Source organism: Vanellus vanellus (assembly GCF_965231255.1).
Source record: "Vanellus vanellus genome assembly, chromosome: 12".
Taxonomy (NCBI): domain Eukaryota; kingdom Metazoa; phylum Chordata; class Aves; order Charadriiformes; family Charadriidae; genus Vanellus; species Vanellus vanellus.
In genome coordinates this window covers 84,210-103,857 of record NC_138917.1, presented here as the reverse complement: position 1 = coordinate 103,857, position 19,648 = coordinate 84,210, and the positions used below count along the sequence as shown (strand labels likewise).

Here is a 19,648-nt window from a genome sequence, read left to right as displayed (position 1 = left end):
CTTGAGGGGCGGAGGAGACGCCGCCCGCCGCCGCCGCCGCGCTGCGGGGCCGCCAGCGCCGCCCGGGCGCCCGGGGGAGGCACTGCAGGCGGCGGCGGGCGGGGGAAGGCCGGGCCCGGCCGAGGGCGGGCGGGCGGGCGGCGCGGGGCCCCGGCCCCGGTCGGCCTCGAGCCGCGGGGCGGTGTCCGCAGGGGCCGACGGCGTACGGGAACGCGGAGGGTTTACAGGCACGGGGCGGGGGGCGCCGAGGAACGAGCGGCGGCTCTCAGTTCGCTGGAAGAACTGGAGTAGTTTGCCCTCCCCGGGGTGCCGTAGCACTGCGCGTGTTGCAGCGTGACAAGATGTAAATGCTGAATGTCTGCCGCCGAGCCCAGCTCCTCCCCGGGCCCTGCTGAAGGGGCTGCGGTTACAGCCCCACAGCCCGCGCGGGGTCGGGGGCCCCGAACTCCGTGTTGCGGTGGGAGCGGTGCTGCGGGCCCGCCAGCCGGCCGCGGAACCGCCTTCGTGCAGGGCCACATCGCGGCATGTTGATAGCGAAATCGTTTTAGGTCTTTACTTAAATGTGCCGTGCCCCAAGTTGTCTGAATTTGTTCTAGTAGGCTTCGAAGGGGAGGAGTATGTAGGATTTTAATTAATTTTTATTTCCAGAGCTCTTCTGTTTTGAGGCTTTTAAGTACCTTGTTACCTGGAGGAAAAAAGAAAAGATATAGTCAGGCAAGATAGCAAAACCTTGAAAAAGTCCTTTGAACAGACATTTCACTTTAGACACCATTTTATTTTGTTAATTTAACATTTGATTTTGATCCCTCAATTTAGTCATAGATTGTTTTTTTGAGTTTGTAAGGAGTTTAAGCAGTAGAAAGCTGGTGACACAAATTGAGAAATTTTGTAAGAATGTTATTTGCGTGTGAAATAGAGAATCCTCCTCCTATTCATAGCCCTTCTCTTGCTAAGTTCCGTTTGGCAAATACCCACCTCCCTGCACGTGCCTCCGACAACCTCTCCATTTTATTCTCTATTTAAGCATGTACTTGATGCCTGTGTGGTGTGGCTCACTGTAACCGAAATTATGTTTAGAGGCTGTTAAAGCAGTGGGATGCATAAAGTCTACTAATGTGCCTGTTTCCTAGTAGAAGGCATTTTGAACCTAAAATCATTATGTTCACCACGTATTTGTTTGCCTTTGGCAATCTTAGTATAGTTACCTATTTTACTGTGTTAAGTATACATCTTGCTAGGAATGTGCTTTGCCTAAAAGCTGCTTTACTGGTAAAATATTAATAAACTACTGAGTTTTTTTCAAGATTTAACGTCCAGTGAGCTTGATGGCTGATCAGAAAGATTTAAGGTCCACTATGTCAAATCATTTCAGCATAAAGGGATTTTAAGTAGAAAGTACTCATGTACCAATAATGAACGGCATCACTCTCAAATCAGTTGTCATACCAGCATATATACAAAACTGTCTTACTATGGCAAAAATGCAATGTCTGACATCCCTGGAACATTATTTCAGAACATCTTTAGGAAAATCTGATAATAGAGCATAGTGCAGTTTATATTGTTATTGTAAGTTTCTAAAGGAATGTTTTTATATATTTTTACCTAGCGCAGCCTAAAGCCTCACAAGTGCTAGTACGTAAAGCAGAAACATCCTGGAAAACAGTTCCTCTGGCTTTACTGGTATCCACTGGTATTGCATTTAGCAGATCTAATTTCATAGCCATTCTTGCATGGGGAGTGGAAGTGGAATGCATGGCTGCTGTCTGCGACCTCAAACACATACGGAATACCAGGACTGTCAGCAGAGAAATAGTTGTGCGGTTATAGCATGGTTCATGACTGTGCTTGGCATCTGAAGAGGTCCTTTGGGACCAAAGACAGCCAAGTGCAGGTTAAGGCAAATATTATTCTCTGCTCCAGTTGCTGCCTTTTTCCACAACCCCAGTCCTGGGGTATGTAAGGCACCTCTTCCCCCAAGAAGGACAACATTGCTTACCCAAGGGTCAGCATATTCACCCTATTGATGGCAATTTTTTAACTTCCTTTCAGTATTGTCTTACAAAGAGTAGTTCAATATCCATTCGCGACAAAGCTGGAGTCATCTTGTGCAAAATCCCAGGAGCCTTCCAGTTTCCCACTAAGAAAGGCTAAGCGCTGTGGCTGTGCATGCCTCTGCTCTCTCAAAGGTACAGCTAACTTGCTGGAGATGGCTCAAGTCAACATAGGAAACGTCTTCAAGCCAAACTAGATGTAAGATTATCTAGAAAGCATGTTTAATTTTTCATCTCCAACTTAGATGACTTCTTTCTTCAATATATTCTGCTAAAATGCAGAGCTTATCTCACTTGTACTTAAAATTTGCATAGCATCACAAGTGATTTCAGAAAAAAGGGAAAATCTGAGGAAATCTGTTATTCGGGAATGACATCCCTAAAGCAAGCATACTAGTTTATTCCATTGCCATAGTATCAGCATTCCAGGACGAGGTCATTCTACGTTCAGCTGGGCTTCGGCGTTATGCTTCCAGGGCCAGGAGGTAGGCTGGGAATACAGGAGACTTTAGTTTGGAGAAAAGCCTCCCCGCAGCAAGAGTGAGCTAGAGGTATGTGTGACACTCCCTAAGACGCAAGAGAGAAGGCTGGAGAGCGAGACGTCCCCTCCAGATGAAATGATAAAAAAAAAAGTATTTTTGCTAAAAAATTTAAGAATTTGACTGCCTTTCATACTTCTTGTGCTCCAGAAGATACAACTGTTAAGTTAATGGACCCCAAATACTTTTGTATGTCGGGTTGTTTTCAAAACCATATTGTGCTGTATTGAAAAATAAACCCTTCTGATGTGATGCAAGAGTTACCTGAAATTAAACACCGTAAGATTATTGCACTGAGAACAATTCTTCGTGGGATCATATCTCAGCAATGTGGAGGTTACTTCAACATTTTTCTCTCCACTTCAATTACTGCTTATGAGAAAAAGAAAATAGTGCTTTGCTTAAAGAAAAAAGGTTCGGGTTACAAAATACGTAGAAATGATTGTAAAATTAGCGTTCAGGGGTTGGTTTTGTGTGTGATTAGAATACTTAGCAATGGAACGACTTAATTCCTTTTTGTTGCATCATTGCATAAATATTTTGCACATACAGATCCATGCAGACCACATCACTGTAATACTTAATTTCAGATGAAAACCAAGGTCCACCATTATTTCACAATTTAATTTGGCTTATATGCTAACCTGTGAGCTGGAGATGATTATAATAAGTCAGTTCTTAGTTTAGTGTATATGCATCCAGTAAATGCTTTGTCCCCATGCAGATGTAGTGTCTGCTGTATCGAACAAATTTTTACAACCTCGAGTATCAAAAAATTAAGAGAGTTCACTGAGCATGTCTGCTTCTTAAACTGGCTTATTTCAAAGTGACATTCTAAAGCTTTTATATCGTTTAGCTCACATAATATCAATGAATAGTCAGACTGAGCAAATAATACAAAAAGTAAATAGATTATTCACTCTATAGTTTCCCAGGTGTTGCGTCTAAAATGTGAATAAATGTCAAATCTAGGAAATGCAGGCTTGATTATAGCACCATTATATAGATTGACTAAAAAGAAAAATAAAAAATACAGCCACCTTCATACAAAACAATATTCCAACAAATCAAAGCAGATCAGAAAACTAGGTTACAGATAGTATTAGCAACTGGAAATGTTCTACAGACGCGTAGTGGATTACATGTCTTATGCAAACTGAAATTATGGTTCTAATTCTGCAGCTTTTAATTACATGAATAGTCTTCACACATGTAATTTCTCACTAAACTGGGTAGTGATGGTTTATATGAGTAATGACTCAGACCGGTCCCTCTAGGACCCAGAAGTCAAATGCGTATTTATATATAAAGTTACACGTGCAACTAGCCTGTTCCATTAAGTTGCTAAGGGAGTATCATGTTTGGTGTGTCTGGCACGCCTCAGTCATTTTATATGGTATAAATAGTTAAATATTTTCTTTCGTCTTCTCATTTCCACCTTTCCCACTTGTTTTTCCCCTGAGGTTTATGCTATTTATATACAGATTCTTCCAGATCATGCAGAGGAAAGGCATTTTATTTTTATTTTTATTTTTTTTTCTCAAGACAATTACACATGGCTGTACGACCTGATGTTTACTATGATTCTTACAAAAACCCTACCAATTTTGAAGTCACGTTTTAGGCTATGCAATTCCTTAACGCTGTGACACATCAATGAGTTCAACTGATTATGTTCTTTGAACATTTGTGTGCGAGAGACAGACTTGACGGATCATAGACTTTAGTGATTATTTTAATGCATAGTGGAAAAGTGGCCAAAAATAACAGACCACAAATTTGTACTGTGATTGTGACTTCCATTTCTGTGCACTTGAATTAGAACTAGCTTTTAGAGGACGTGTTAGTTTGTTTAATTTGGTGGAGATTTTATTAGTAAGTATGTGATAGATAATGTCATGCAGTACAGTGTAAATAAAAGAAGACATACAGGTCGATCAAACAAAACAAACCAAAAGGAACCACCTTACCCTGTGGAGGCTCAAGAAATCAATTTCTAAGACGTAGGAAAACCACAGTAGATATTCTGACAAAATTACTGGAACCGAGCAATAAACATAATTGCCTTTGCCGACTAGCCTCCGTGGGTGACAGATTTTCAGAGATGCTGTATTTTTATTTGTATTTGCCTACATGGCTTCTCGTCACATTGCTTCCAGCGTGAAATGCTTGTGCGTGGCTGCATGAGAAGATGCAGAAGAGCCTTCACGCTGGTTAAACGCCACGTGACTTTTCTCCTCTCCACAGGTTTAGTCAGTGGTAGCTGGTTAAGCTGTATTTCCAACGGCATCACGTACCGCAGCAGCAAGCCGCCAGGGTGGGTGGCAGAATCCACGTCTAGAACCACCTTCTGCCAATAGCAAGTCCCTTGTCACGTGAAACAGAGAGAAAAGGGGCGTCTTTTGTAAAACTGGCGTCAATGTGTAGCAAATAAAAAAATTTTTACTCTTATTCTGTGTTGAGTTAATCAGAGAATGGACGGTCTGTTCCACTCAGGGATATTTTATATGCTTTGTCCCGTTGGATATACAATACCGCCTTCCTATAGAGAAGCTATAGTTTACTGTTGTTATCTTTAACAAAATGCACGCTTTGCCAACATAAGATGAAGACCTATTTACTACATGCATCCATCTCCTTCCTTTTCTTGTCCTTCCCTCAACACACGTGGATAATTTTATATGAAAGACATTCTTTTCTAATCCCACTTTTATTGTATGCTTACCATAGCAAATGCTGCTCACGTGTAGACGACTATTTTGTCCAGATCTCTTCCTGCATTAAAAGACTTACATAATCGTATTGAGAGAAAGCACTTAGAGATCTGTAATCCACGGGTCTTACTGAGTGACTTTTTACATAATGAAAATCTGTGAAGGGTAAATATGTTGACTAGGAGTTCCATTAGCACTGAAGTAGAAGGTATTTCTGGAAAATGTACGTGAACAACACAAACCTTATCAGAGAAGGAAAAGGGAGCCCATAACCAGTCCTTTCAGACCACAAACAATAAGCATGTGTTTAATTTTTAATCCGAAAGCTAATGACATCAGTCATTCAGTCCGTTTTTAAATGACTGCATTCACGTAAAAAGTATTTTCACATTTACATGAAGAATTTTGAAACTGAGTTCATATTCATAACGCTGAAGTTTGCTGTGACATTGTTTGCAACATAAGGAGAATCACTTTAATTATGGTTCCGCGTTCATTTTGTTAGTAAACTAGAAAACAGTGTAGGGGGTGTTTATGTTGATAGACTGGAAGTCCTGCAATAAAATTACAAATTGCTGCATTTAACAGACGCGGTTCTGATAGTTTGATACAACTGTTGATCGCTGTTGCCGTCAATACCACAGGACCAAATTTCACACTCCTTAGGCTGTGTACATCTTTTGCTAAAGTAAATGTGAGATTTGCTGGCAGAAAGGGGGCCGAGTTCGTTTGCTAACACAGAGAGGAGCCAAGACGTGAGTCTCGTCTAATATGTTCTCTAGTTTTCAGCTGCCCCAGCCAATGGTTCTGTACTTTACTCAAAAGCGCTGAACAAGCAGTGCCGAGGGCAACGTCATCCCTCTTATCCGAAATGTGATCGTAGCTGTTCCCTAAGGCAGAGATGTCTTCACTTCTCAGACTGCCGATTCCCTTGCAGTATAAATTAAGATATATCTTTATATTCGGTTCTGGGAGCTTGAGAAGGGCGTGTTTATGTAGAGAAAACTGTAATGAGAGGGCTTAGCGTGTTACTTTTATTTCTGTGGTTTAAATAGGAACTTTTTGTTTAGAAGAGCTTACTGACAAGCTCTATTAATATTCCAGGGGTTTTTTTTTGGTTTTCATTACTGCTGCAAGCCAACCAGTAAGTTATAAGAATGTACTTTATTTTAAGTTAAATAAATAGTGACAGTAACAAGTTTGAATTATTCAAAGTGTAGAAAATACCACCCATGCACAGGCAAAACCAGTGTCATTCAAGTACGGAATAAGAGTTTAGTGTACAGCAAATTTAATGTGTGTATCCTGTGAACAAAGACAAAAGAACTGAAGTAGAACAGCATTGAAATTAAGCAATGACCGTCTTCTTTTGTACTGAAAATGCACCAACGTTCTCATTCACTGATCAGCATGAGAGTATTTGCATTTTCATCATGCTATTTAAATACAGAGTATTTTGAAGTTTGACTTCCCATTTTTCACGTCAGAAAATAGCATTTCCGGTCTCCTTCCAGTTGCATTCCAGTTGGCAAAGAAAATGAAGACTGCAAATCTACAACAACTCTTTATTTCTTAATTTAAAAGAGGCATCAGTACTTTTGGGCAATGGCGGTTTTACCGTTTCGATTTTGTGCACTGTGGTGCCTGAACTCTGTCACATTGAGCGCACACTTGTATCAAGTGTAGGAGATTCATGGCAACAATATTATCCATTTAGATGGTGCCGGTCCTCTGTTAGAATGCTACTTAATCTATTAATTTTAGATTATCTTTTTAGATTATTATTTATTAATTTTAGAATATAAAATGATACAGATTTTTAGGAACAAACTAATGATGAATAAATCTGCAGCAGCCAGCTTTGTCTTAAGATTTGAAAATACATTATTTTTCCAAGGCCCAATCCTTTAAATACTAACGGTGTGCATATTCATAATGAAGCAAGACTTACATAATTACAGGCTACTCATACGAATCCTGAGTCCTGTATCCAAGAATCCAAATTCCAGAAAAATGCAACAGACTGAAAAGTTACAATTTACTGACTCACTGAGCCTTGCTTTTGAAGATGAGATTACCTATTCTTAAAAATTCTTCTATGCAACTAACCGTGGATAAACACTATGCCCACTTCAAGGTACCAAGATAATGAACACTAGAGGTGTTACCATTTACTTATCCACCAGAAACCAGACTTGCATTACTTGGTTTTTCGAAACATGTGGTTAAACGATCTGATTGCAAAAGGAACATGGAGTTTTCAGAGTCCGACTTGTTCGCTTTCCCGTGAACTAAGCAAAAGGAGAGGGCAAAGAGTGACGATACCCACGAATCCTTAGTGACTAGTGGTGGCTATCCAAATACATACATTCTCCTGCAGCTTTTGCTGTATTTTCCATAAATATCTTTACTCGATACAATTGTGAAGGAGATCTTCTCATTTAAATCAACATGCAGCAATTACACCTTGTCTACGCAGTCAGAAACAGTAGCACCGATAAACACAGGCTTGACTTTGTTAGAATGCTGCTGGGGGTCTCTACGAGCCTAGATTAACTGCATATAAAACACATGCTATGGAATGAGTGAAATACAATAGAAAGGAATGTGGAGTCGTCTTACATAACTGAATTCCCACGGAAGCGGAGCTACACTGGACCGACATGCAGAACTCGTCATCCTTCAACGGAACGATAGTCTACAGCCTGTCATTCAGGCCCCCACTCACTGTTTTTCCTCACCTCCATTATTTTTTTTCTCACCTACAAGGGACCAGATTAAAATTTGTCACACACTTTTTCTCCCCAAATCCAGTTCTCTTGAGTTTTAAAGAATAAACTGTTTGCTGCAGTTTTTCAAAGTATGTTCAGTTCTTAACTAAAAAATATTAGCTGTTTATGAGTGCTGTTGACATAATTTTATTTAACAAGCATGAAAACTATTGCCTAGTAACTTCACAAAACATGTCCGATTGTTACTTTTTGATAGCGTGGCCACAATAATCAATGCAAAAGAATAATAACTTATTAACCCCCCCCGGTTTTAATTACAGGGTCTTTATATTTGCCTGTGGAGTGCCTCATACACCTACGGCACTACAAAGTACGTGCAAAGTATTCTTGAAAGGATCGTGTGTGCTCACAGTAGCGGAAGACATTTCCCTAAGTTACACAGTAAATACCATAATACATATGTCCTTTTACAAAACGTCATAGAGCTTCTCTGCAAAGTTATTGTCTGTCCCCCCAATTTTACACTTAAACAGTGACATTTCTTTAGGGAAGCAGTGGAGAGGTTTATGTGGCTCTTGCATTTACCTCCCAAATTTGCAGCACGTCAAATTGGGCCGATCCCGCCGGCTCCCCATTTCCCAGACGATTAATCAGACACAAATGAGATACGAAACTGAGACACATTTTTAGCTTTGTCTGGATTTCTGCAAAGAATTCAGGAGCTTGCAGAAATGTGACTGTACATATACAGGCATCGATCCCTGCCTGTCAACAGGAGAGGGGACCTCTTTTTGGATTACTAGAAAGGTCTGCTTTAACTCGACATCATTTGTGTTTGCCAAAATCTTATTTTCAAAAGTGACCGCTTCTGCTGTGGGTAGATTCATTGCTCCTATTTTCATAGTTAATTGTGAAGTGCAAACTGCTTCTACAGAAAGAAAAATGTGGACCGGTGACAAGAATCAGCCTTTCTGCCAGGGGAGACAAAATCGTGGCAAACGCGGATGAGAACCACGAGGCTTGCCAGTTATTTTTCTGAATATGCAACTCTCCCCTTTTTCTCTCTGGATGTGGAAAGCGATTAGTCATTGGTGCGTGCTGTGCCAACCCATGCAACCGGGTTCTGTACTGGTGTATAAATCAACAAACGGTATTTGGTATCAAACATTGCTTGTTCTGTTTTCTCCATCCTCTACCCCCCTCCCCCCTCCCCAACCATTAACTTATCCAAAATAGAGGTTGTTTGCATTCTTTTACTGGGGTTTTAATACTTCCTCTTTGCCTCCACTAAAATAACATTTTGTGTATTTGATGGAAAAACATAAATTATTCTATGCACTTTGTTGGACAAAACACCTGTGTTAGCCTCCAAATTTGAGTTACTCTCAAATACTGTAAACAGTGACCAGCAGCAAAAACCAGAGCCTATTCAAGAACAAAAAATACAGGCTTCTGAGAATGGTGATCTATTAATAGCAGACAAATCCCTGTTATAGCCAGTAGTGATAATACCCTGATACTTCACAGTTAACTGTTACAAGTCCAGCCGGCGAAGACATCCTATTCTGCAGGCTGATTTGCATATATTTTCTTCCAAAAGCAAGAAGAAACAAATCGTGCGTTTGAGGACACTGAGAGGCAAAAGTTTTGCTTTGCTTTTCCAAGTGCTATGTTTAAATTCTCAGCTCAACCAGGTGCCCCGTCTTGCAACTGAAGGTGAGGCGTGAAGCACTCCGAGGACAGGCGGGAGAAGGGTCGCTCTCCTCGGAGCCTGCGCCGCCCTAGGAGAGTTTTACCACACACACTGCCAGGACAATAGCAACGATGAGCACCGCGGAGAAAATAATGCCAGCTAGAACTTTGCTGATATCGCAGAAGGATTTATTCTCCTCCACAGAGATCATGCCGATGGAAGAAGCGCCCACGCTGATGGTGGATTTTAGTTCAGCCCCCGGGTCCTGTTTAGCCTCCACTGTCCACTGCGGGACATTGACCTTCATTTCCATCTCGTACATCATCTCTCCTACCTGGTTGATTTCATTCTCGAGGTCTTTCAAATCCACCACGTCTATGTTGTGCTCAGCCTCGTATTTCATGTTCTGGACGCTCATCGCCCGGGCGGCCACGCCAGAGGTTCCCCCGCTCATGCCCGTCTGGATCAGGTGCTTTTTGGGGACGTTGAGCGGGAACTCGTGGCCCAGCTCCAAGGCTCTCCTCATGTCGATCTCCAGGATCTCTAGGCACGTGGAGAAAATCACCCATAGCCTTTCGAACTCGGCTTTGTCCTCCTTACTCACCGTTTTGTCCTTCAGGACCGCGGTGAGCTTGTTCCTGTTGGCCACCGCGAGCTCCTGGGCTTTCTGCCGGGTCTTCTTGAGCTCCTCCCGCAGGTTCTGGGAGTCCGAGGTGCCGCCGATGGTCAGCACCATGTGCCGGTAGCAGGCGGTCACCTTGCTGAGCGCGTCCAGCAGCGCCTTGCACTCCTCCTTCACCATGCTGCCGCCGCCGGGGGGGGGCCGCGGCCCCGCCGCCGCGCTACCCGCTGCCGGGCGCGGGGACCCGCCGCGGGCGGCCGCTACCAGCGCGCATGGCGGGCGGCACCCGCGGCTCGCGCTTCCACTCGGCGCCCCCTCGGCCCGCCCCGCGGCCCCGCCGGCCGCTCAGGCGGCGCCGGCGCCTCCAGGAGCCCCGGCGGGCTGCGGGGAGCCCCGGGGGGGCGGCAGCATCGCTGCCCGCCTGCCGCCGCCGCGCCGGAGAAGGGGGGCGGCTGGCTCCGCACCGCGCGGAGCGGCAGCCAGGGCTTCCGGCGGCCGGGCGCGGCTTTCTGGAGAGTGCCAAACACCCAGGGGGAAAAGAAAAAGTAATAAAATCGGCGGGGGGTAAAGCGCCCGAGCGCCGGGCACCGGCTGCCCGCAGCCGCCGCTCAGCTGTCCCCGCTGCCGGCCGGGCACCCGCGCAGTCAGGCGGCGCCGGGGGGCGCGGCCCGGCCCGGCCCTATAAGCCCTGTCAGGCCCCGCCTCCCCAGGCCCCGGCCCCGCGGCGGCTGCCCCGTTCCTCGCTCGCTCACCGGCCATTGGCTTCGTGCGGCGTCGCCGCCGCGCCGGGCCCGCCCTGGATCCCGGTAGGGCTCGGCCGAGGCGCGGAGCGGCCGGGGGGGGGGGGGCGGTGTTGTCGGTGTAAGTAGCGCTCCCGCCTGGGGCGCCCCCGGCCTGCTCCCCGCGGTGGCGGGACCCGCTCCGGGCGGCCGCCGCCCCCTCCGGCGCCGGGGGGGTGTGCGGGTGGGTGTCCCGGCGGGTGTCCCGGCGGTGCCCTCCCGCCCCGCCGTGACGGGGCAGGGCCGCGCAGCGGGAGCGGCCGGGTCGGGCGGGGGCTCTGCCGGCCGCGGCCTGCTGCCGGGCTGGGGCGGCGGGGGGCGGCCTGCGGCGGGGGCCGGGCCGGGCCTGCTCCCGCCCCGTCCGGGCGCCCGGCGGCACCGCCGTCTGGCTGGCACCTGCCCCCGTCCCGCTCCGCGCCGCGGCGGGGAGGGCGTAGGGCGGCGCTGAGCCGCCTTCCAGCCCGGCTCGGCGGGCTGCTGGCAGGAGGCCGGGGCTGCCGGCGGCGCCGCGGGCGTCCCGGAGGGACGCGGGGGGAGAGCCCTCGCCGTGTCCCCGCTTGCGGGGGTGTTCTGGGGGGCGGCGGGAGGCGCTGGGGCGCCGTCCAGCGTGGCTGCAGCGCGTCGAGCCGCGCAGCGCGGCACCGGAGACTGCAGGAACCGCACCGGTTCCTCGCGGGCAGAAGCGGCGCTTCACGGACGGGCCTCGTGAATGCGCTGACGTGCGGTACAGCGATCGGTGAGGGACACTGCGCTGCGTTCGTACGTACCTCTGAACCGCCTGGAGGAGCGGACTCGGTGGTGTTGAGCGCCGCACGGGGAAGCGGGCGGCGCTGTCCCTATCGCGCCGCGCCTCTCCGCCGAAGCGGCCTTCGGGAGAGCGCGCTTGTCGTAGCGCGTGCTGCTGCGCGTGCCTCAGTGTTCGCGGGTAACTGAGCGGCTTTCTGATGCCGCGGTAACTGGAACCACACGAGGCCGTGCCGCCACGGGAAGGGGGAGCACGACCCTTCCCCTTCTCACGCCGCCCTCTCGCCCCGTGTGTGCTGGGGGCAGGCGGACCCGCTGTGAGGAGCGGAGTCCGGGCGGACTGGCCTTCTGGTGCCAGGACTACGTTCCTTCTTCCAGGACTTGGTAGCTTGGACCATACTGACTTTTTTTTTTTCTGTCGTTCTGCCTTATTTTTGGCCCTGATTCTAAGCCGCCTGTAGCTTGTGCTGTAGGCTGCCACCTGTGGAAGAAACTGCCTTTTAACTTCTGTAGATTGCCAAGTTACTACACAGCAAGCTGAGTCGCCACCTACCAATTTGTGTGTGTCCGTAGCCTAGAAGCAGCAAATCAATAACGCCCGTTTCCTTGTAGGAACGAATAAAACGCGAGATGATTTAGACCTGATCATAAGGGAAGTCTTATAACTGCTTAATCATTGTCAGGTGGAAAAAGGATTAGCGCTGGGTTTGAATCTGGAGTCCTGTGTGACTGAAGTGTGAAGTTTACTGCTACCTAAATTATGCATGTTTTGGTGTGTACATAGTAGCTGTGTTTAAAGTCTGCCACGTGTCACTGAAGTTACTGTTCACTGTGGCGCATCAGAATCGTGAAAGTGCTTCTCTGACAGTAGCTGGAAAGGGGAGGGAGGGTGTGTTGTTTTGGGAACATGTGACTACTTAAAACCTGAAGATGGCAGCAGGTATAATCTGTATCAGATAATGCCTAAATCCATCTTTAGGTCTGTCATGTGGGGAGAAAGAGGCTGTTATTTAGATTAGTTCTAAGTTAGGTTCAGCTGCATGCGATTGTCCAATTCAGGTAGATTGTGGAAACTCTTAAAATTCAGTTGTAGTTTGTCAGACAGGCACAGTGTTCTGAATGTCTAAATCTTGATACTGCTTTCAAACAGGATGCTGACTAGCTAAAATACTGCCCTCGGAAAGCTATTAGGATGGAGTGTAAAAATTCTCAGAAGTGACTTAGGAAGCAGTGTAATGAGTAGGAGGAGAAGTGCCTTTCCTGGCTCTGTGGAAAGGCTTTCTTGCAGTAGATGTTAATGACCATATTCTTCCTATTCTGGTACCCTTAAAAATGTTTGCAGAGTATTCTGTGGTGCTTCTTCAACATCACTACTTGTTAAATGCTATATCCTCATTTTAATAGACTTGTATTTACCTGGAATTCTACTCACAAGTCTGTTTTGTTTAAATGGTTGGTAGGCCTTGTCTGATGGGCTTGCTTCTGGAGTAAGTTTATATACTGAATTCGGTCTGGAGAGTGCTGTGTGGAGAGCTTGAAGCCACTGTAAGACAAGGAAGGAAAATAAGGATGGGATACAGTGAAAATGAACCATGACATCAGCCCCCTCCCCCCCCAATAACTGGTAACACTATGCAACTTCCTTCAAGAACTAGTCTGTAATCTGCTTTCTGCTAAGCATTTTGCTGGTACAGTGGCTTGAGAATTTGATCCATAGCAAGAATCTTAATTTATATCGTGGAAGAACGTTGGACTGACACGTCTGTGTCATGGTGTTTACTGTCAGGAAGCTCTTAATTACCCCAGGGTGGCGCATGGCGCGTTATGTAGCATCAAAACACTAGCGGTGGTTAAAAGCATTTATTTTGCTGGTTAGAAGAACTTACCTGCTGAACTCTGTTCCAGCCTTCCTTACCCTTGCTCTGCTCCCCATAGGAGGGAGCTAGTGTAATTCTACAGTATTTTTAGTAACTAGATATTCTAGCAGTGGTCTGATGTTTAAGTTTCTTGCAGTGATGAGGTAAGACTTAGTGCTGTCCTGCAAGGACTTGGTTTTCCTGTTGAGGTGCACAGAAGATGGATTAAATTCCTGTCTCGTCTTGGAGCTGATACCAGCCTGAGGTGGTCTGCTGTGAACAGTGGGGGTCTGTAACTCTGTAGTCAAGAAACGGTGTTACCTTCTGTGACCCACATCTCAGCAGTACGGCGTGCAGGCCCGCTGCTCCCACAGCGCACAGGCTGGGCAATTGTACCACTGTCTTGCCCCAGTAACTAAAGGATCAGAATAATTGGCTTAAGTAAAACGCTGTTTATCCTTCTATTTCGATTCCTTAGTTTTTGTTCCCCCCTCCAAAAAAGTGCGTGTGCAAGCCTGAGGAGGTGGCCTGAAATACAGCTCATTTGGAGGAAGCATCCTTGTCTGAGGAGCTGTTTTGGGAACTTTGTACTTTCTGTTAATGGTTTTCCTCTAAACGTGTTCCTTGTAATTGTTTATGTGGTTCACTGATCAGTGCGCTCTGTTCCAGGGCTTCCTCCTGAATGCCCAGGGCTCTCCATCTGAGAACTTAATGCAGCTTTAATAGTGGTAAGCCAAAGAATGAAAACTCTTTGCAGCTGCTCCGGTGGACGTCTAAACCTGCAAGGATTGAGAATCTAGTCTCTCTTCTGCTGTGAAGGGGAGAATGCAGCTTGTTCCTAATATTTGGCTAGTGGCAAGTAAGATTAGCTCAAAAATCAGCGGATGTGACTGGATAAAAGTAGGAAGCTTGCCTGTCGAAGGGCGAGACAGTCACATTAAAGTGTTCTTTCCCTGGGGGAAAGAAATAGTGACTGTGGAGAGCCAGGGCAGTATGTTCTTTGGCCTAAAGTCTGAGACAAGTAAGAATGTGTCCACATCAAACTACTGTGCAAATAAACTGTTAAAATACAATGGATGAACCTTCTTACTACTTTGTAAGAATGAGCTCAGTTTCAGAATTTACGAGGTGGAGTCCACAATGAGAAGCTGCACGAGGAACTGATTGAAATCCACCTGCAGAGTACTCCCCGGGTGCTGGAGGGTCTCTGGGGGTGGGTGCCTGAGAAAGGTGGGAGTGGTGGTAGGAGAGACAGAGTCCTGGGGTCTAAAAAGGGCTTGAGGGAGTATCGGGCAGAGGCAAAACCAAAATCATGAGATCCTGTGGCAGCTCTTAGCCCTTCACTGGAAGAAATATGTGTCTGAAGGGGAGATGCTGAGAGAAGTGAGCATCATCCTGGAATGCTGCTGACCCCTCCTTTCCAGACCCGGCTCCATCACTGTCAGACTGATGTTCTGGGGCCATAAAACTTAGTTTTTCCCTGGTTGCTGGGGAGCCTCGAGCTGACTGATGCAAATTCACCACTCTCTAATCTGGTATTTCAGAGGTGTTATGCTGACATACTTCACTCTCACAAAACCAGTACAAACTGCAGCTGAAGCTAAAAGGCGTAGGAATAGACTGTGTCCTCCTTTGCTCCCTGCTGGTGAGCAAGGTGCACTGGAATGTGTCTCTCAGCTGTTTTTCATAAAATGCTCTGTGGTGTTCATCCCTTAGGGGAGTGAATAAAGTTTCTTGTGTGCTCAGAAGCAGAGGAAGGATCTTTTGTCTTACTTTTGAGGTGAATGCTGGTTTGAGGGCTCAGGTCCAGATTGTAACCTTTGCCTGGAAGTCGGGTGAATATGAGGAATAATAGTGCAGGTAAAACAGTGGCCGAAGTGGTAACTACATTTTTATTTGGACTGAGACTAGTTAAATTCTACCACTAGATTCCTGTTTCCTTGCAAAGTGCTCTGAGGTATGCTTAGCTTCAGCTGTCCTTGCTAAACAGGTCCTTGCTAAGTGGTGCTCTTAAAGCGGGGGAGGGAAAAAAGCACTTCTAAAAAAAAAAAAAAAAAAAAACAAACAAACAAAAAAACCAACCAAACAAACAAAAAAACCCAAAACACTACACCCCCTCCCCCCAAAATAACCAAAAAATGAACAACCAACCAAAAAAAACCACCCCCAAAAAACAACAAACCACCAAAACCCACCCCCCACCCCCCCAACCACCAAAATCACAGCAAAAAAACCCCACCCCAAATTTAAGCCATTTAGAACTGGGGAACAATTGCTTCCTCTTATTTTTTCTGCAGAGCTCTGCAGCTTGCTAATGTGATAAATACACATACAGGTTTTATCTGTCTGTCTGCCAGTCTGAGCTAAACATCTTTTAGTCGAGTAATAAGTTGCTGCTTGTTCTGACTTTCTCAATATTTTGAGCCTTTCAGTAAGTGGTATTCTAGTTACTGGTTTACTAAGCCTTGGTACTGTTGTAGAGTCTGGAAATTTAGATTAAATTCATGTAATCATGTGAAACTTCACAGTATTGCTATGGAAGTAAAACTGGTGAATTTATGCTTCTTGAACATCATGTGCTATTGGATCTGGTGTTGGAAAATTTTGGAGAACGTGATATTCTGCTTCTTTGTAGCTGGACTTTTGTGGGGAGGACACTGGTGTACTTCATGTTAGCATCTCCGTGTAATACCTTAACTTGCTTTACTGAAGAGATGTCAGGTTATGAACCAGGCTGATAATTTTTACCAACTTTGGTAGCTGTTTTACTGTCTTTGCTCTGCCAAAGTATTATTAAAATGCCTTAGTGAAAACAAAGAATCTTATACTGTTCAACATTGAATATGAAGTGTTTGTATACAGAATCCCTAATTCTGTTATGAAAGGCACTTTCTCTGCAGTATGTTTTATGAGGTCTTTAATAGTGGTATTAGCAGGACATTCAGAAGATGTGCCTAGGAATTGAGTAAATAGCTGTATAACTTGAATGTGGACAGGATGTAACTGCCAAGTCACAATGCAAATACAATGACATCTACTTAAACGGCTGTTTGTCTGAATTTCAAAATGTTTCTTAAAAGGAACTGAAAACTCATAGGTCTGTAAAAGATACCTCACTTGACCATCTCTAAAGGAAAATGCCATCAATGACAAAATAAACTGTCCTAGTTAAGTCCTATGCATTGTTTTCAGTATCAAAGGTCATAAGATTTCATTTTCTTTTTTTTTCTTTTTTTTTTTTTTGGAGAAAACAGTGATGTGTTTAGATTCCATAGTGTGTTTTTTGCTTTAGCTATTGCTTGTACCATTAATTGTATCAGAATTATCACTCTGCTCTTAATATAGAAAAGATTTGGCTGCTTTAAGGTTATGATTATGTTTTTTTAGAGCAGTAACGTAATGCTTATTAGATTCTCTGGTCAGCTAACTTCTGTTCTTCAAGCAATTTGAGCTATTTTTGTGTTTATAGGCATGAAGCCATACACTTTAGTGGTTCCGTTTAAACATTTTATGTAAATTAGTACTTGTGTATTGCTTTACAGTTCAGCATGATAGAATTTAATAAACTTTATAGGGAATATGGCTTATGATAAATTTTAGTGGGCTTTCAGTTAAGCATTCAGTAGTTCTGGTAATGTGTGTAAAGTTTTGTATGTGTCCCGCTTTCTTAGCGTTAGTAAATCTAAAGCTGCCCAAGGTTAAACTAGAAGAGTAAGTCTGTATACCCCCTGGTGCCTCCCCCCCCAGTTAAATTATGTTGAAATTGGATGTTGTGTTCTGCCAACAGACTCCCAACGGAGTATTCTAATGTGTTCCTAGAATTACAGCAATGCATTGGCCAGTGTTTTCAGATGCATTTAACTTTTGGAGTGGACTTAATCTCAAAAATGCCTGAGCCAAAATTTGGGGAAGCTTTAATGTGTTGATTCTATAGGCTTCATCTATTGAAGTTTAGTATAAAGTCCATTGTTTTTCTGTCATTACTTAAATTTTATAATTTTATATAAATCCACACTTCTGTCTCTCTGTAGAATGCTGTGGAGAGGTGAAAGAGGTCCAAGTGAATATGGTAACTTAACTGTTTCAGTTAGTAAGTATTCCACCCTTTCTTTTTCATACCCACATTTTAATCAGATGTGATAGCTGTCCATTGATGTGGCCCTGAGTGAATGCAGGGGTAAGGGAGAAGGAAAAGGGAAGGAAATTCAGAACTCTGATTCTTGAAAGAGTACTAACTTGGCTAGTGGTGGTTATTTCCTGCAGTGTGTGAACATGCATGTGGTGAGCAGTTCAGAGTTCGCAATCTGCTTCTGCTTAAGGTGGGTGACAAATACCCGTATAAACTAGAAGTTTTAGCTTCCGTATTGGGGTACAGCATGTTGATGGCGTCTTAGTTGCACTACAGTAGCTAAAGTGCCAGAATTCAATATTTGATGCAGTTTCTTTCCACTTCTTGCTGGAGCTCTCAAGCATGATTCAACCCTGTCAGTAGTTCTGTAGTAAAAGAATCTACGTGGCTGCCACTAAGTGTTCTAAAACTAGTTATTTGTGGTGTGTAACTCATGAACCAGGAACTGAAGATTGTAATTTCAAGCTTTTCCTGTGATGATCTGTCAACTGAAGTGATTCTTGAAGTACTCTAGTTGCTTGTAGGTTTTTTTTCAGGTGCAGGCCATGATTGAAGAGCTACATCAGTCATAGACAGCAAGCTTCATAAGCTCAAGTTTTCTGTGGGAGGTCCCCTCCTCCCATAAATCTCTTCCACCTGTTTTGCCAAGGAATGAAATCTTGGTTTTAATTCCTTTCTAGACAAAGCTTATCATTTTTTTGGATGGTGAGATACTGGTTTCTTGATGAGGATGATTTGTGTTCTTGTCTCCCCCTTCTATTACAGGAAGAACTTGTTGGGCTTAAAGGTTTGCTAAGCTGAAAAAGTGGCAGTGTAGCTACAGCAGTTGGGAACACTTGTGCACTGGGTTTTGTCTCTGTGGTCTCATGCTTGGTAGCCGCCTTGTGTGCATGCACTCTTCCCCTGACACAGTACATGGCATGCTAGCTTCTTCTCCATCGCTGTCTTGGGGAGGGTTGAAGCAGTCTCATCTACCATTTGACCTGATACAGAACACAAAATTTACCAAATAAAAAGGCAGGTGAAGATGCCTCAGTGGGCCAACTATGTTAATAAAAGGTTGATTTGGAAAGTGCCTTGAGAGACCATATAATCTAGCCTCCTGGTCTCACTATGTCCATTATCACCTCTAGCAGAGGTTTGTCTAACAGGTTCTTAAAGATTTACAACATGAGAGACTTGATAGCTTTGCCAAGCAATCCAAAACGTGTTTATTTTTTCTTTTGAAGGGCATTTCTGTTCTGTAATGAGTCTGTTGTTTTCAGCTAAGACCCATTTCTTCTACTGATGTGGAAAAAAATGCCCTTCACTGAGAGCTTGATCCACCTAGGAAAAAAATTCTTACCTGCTTCATGCTGTTTCTTCAGCATAAACAACATCAGTGCGTTCATGTTTTGGATCCCGCTTTCTTGCCTTCCTCACTTCAGATTTTCCTCCAGTCAGTTCATTCCCTTTGAAGTGCAGCACCCAAAAAAGGATGTAGGGCTCCAAAATAAGTCTTGCCTTGGCAGACTGCTTTGCAGACTGCACGTGTGTGTACATACAGCCCTGTTTGGTGCTCAACTTATTATATGTAATAAACTGTCACTGTTTCATGTTTGGACTGTAAGGTGCAGTCATTTAAGATCTTGCTTGGACTTGCGGCCTAGCCAGCTGTTCAGCAGGCAGGCGTCTTTTGTAGCTAACTAGTTTTGCTTATTAAGGCCTATCTTAGCCCTGATGCTCTACGGATCTGTGATGAGGTATCTGCGTTCCTGCAGCAGGCCTGCCACTGAGCTTCTGTGGG

The 19,648-nt window shown here is 45.0% G+C and overlaps 1 protein-coding gene across 1 annotated transcript; it reads right to left on the bottom strand.

Annotated features, from left to right (window-relative positions):
• Positions 1-9,290: 9,290 nt before the first annotated feature.
• Positions 9,291-10,548, bottom strand: RGS9BP (regulator of G protein signaling 9 binding protein). The gene has a single exon (XM_082489311.1). It carries the CDS (start codon positions 10,532-10,534, stop codon positions 9,821-9,823), a length of 714 nt encoding a protein of 237 aa, XP_082345437.1. The 5' UTR covers positions 10,535-10,548; the 3' UTR covers positions 9,291-9,820.
• Between the last annotated feature and the right edge of the window lie 9,100 nt (positions 10,549-19,648).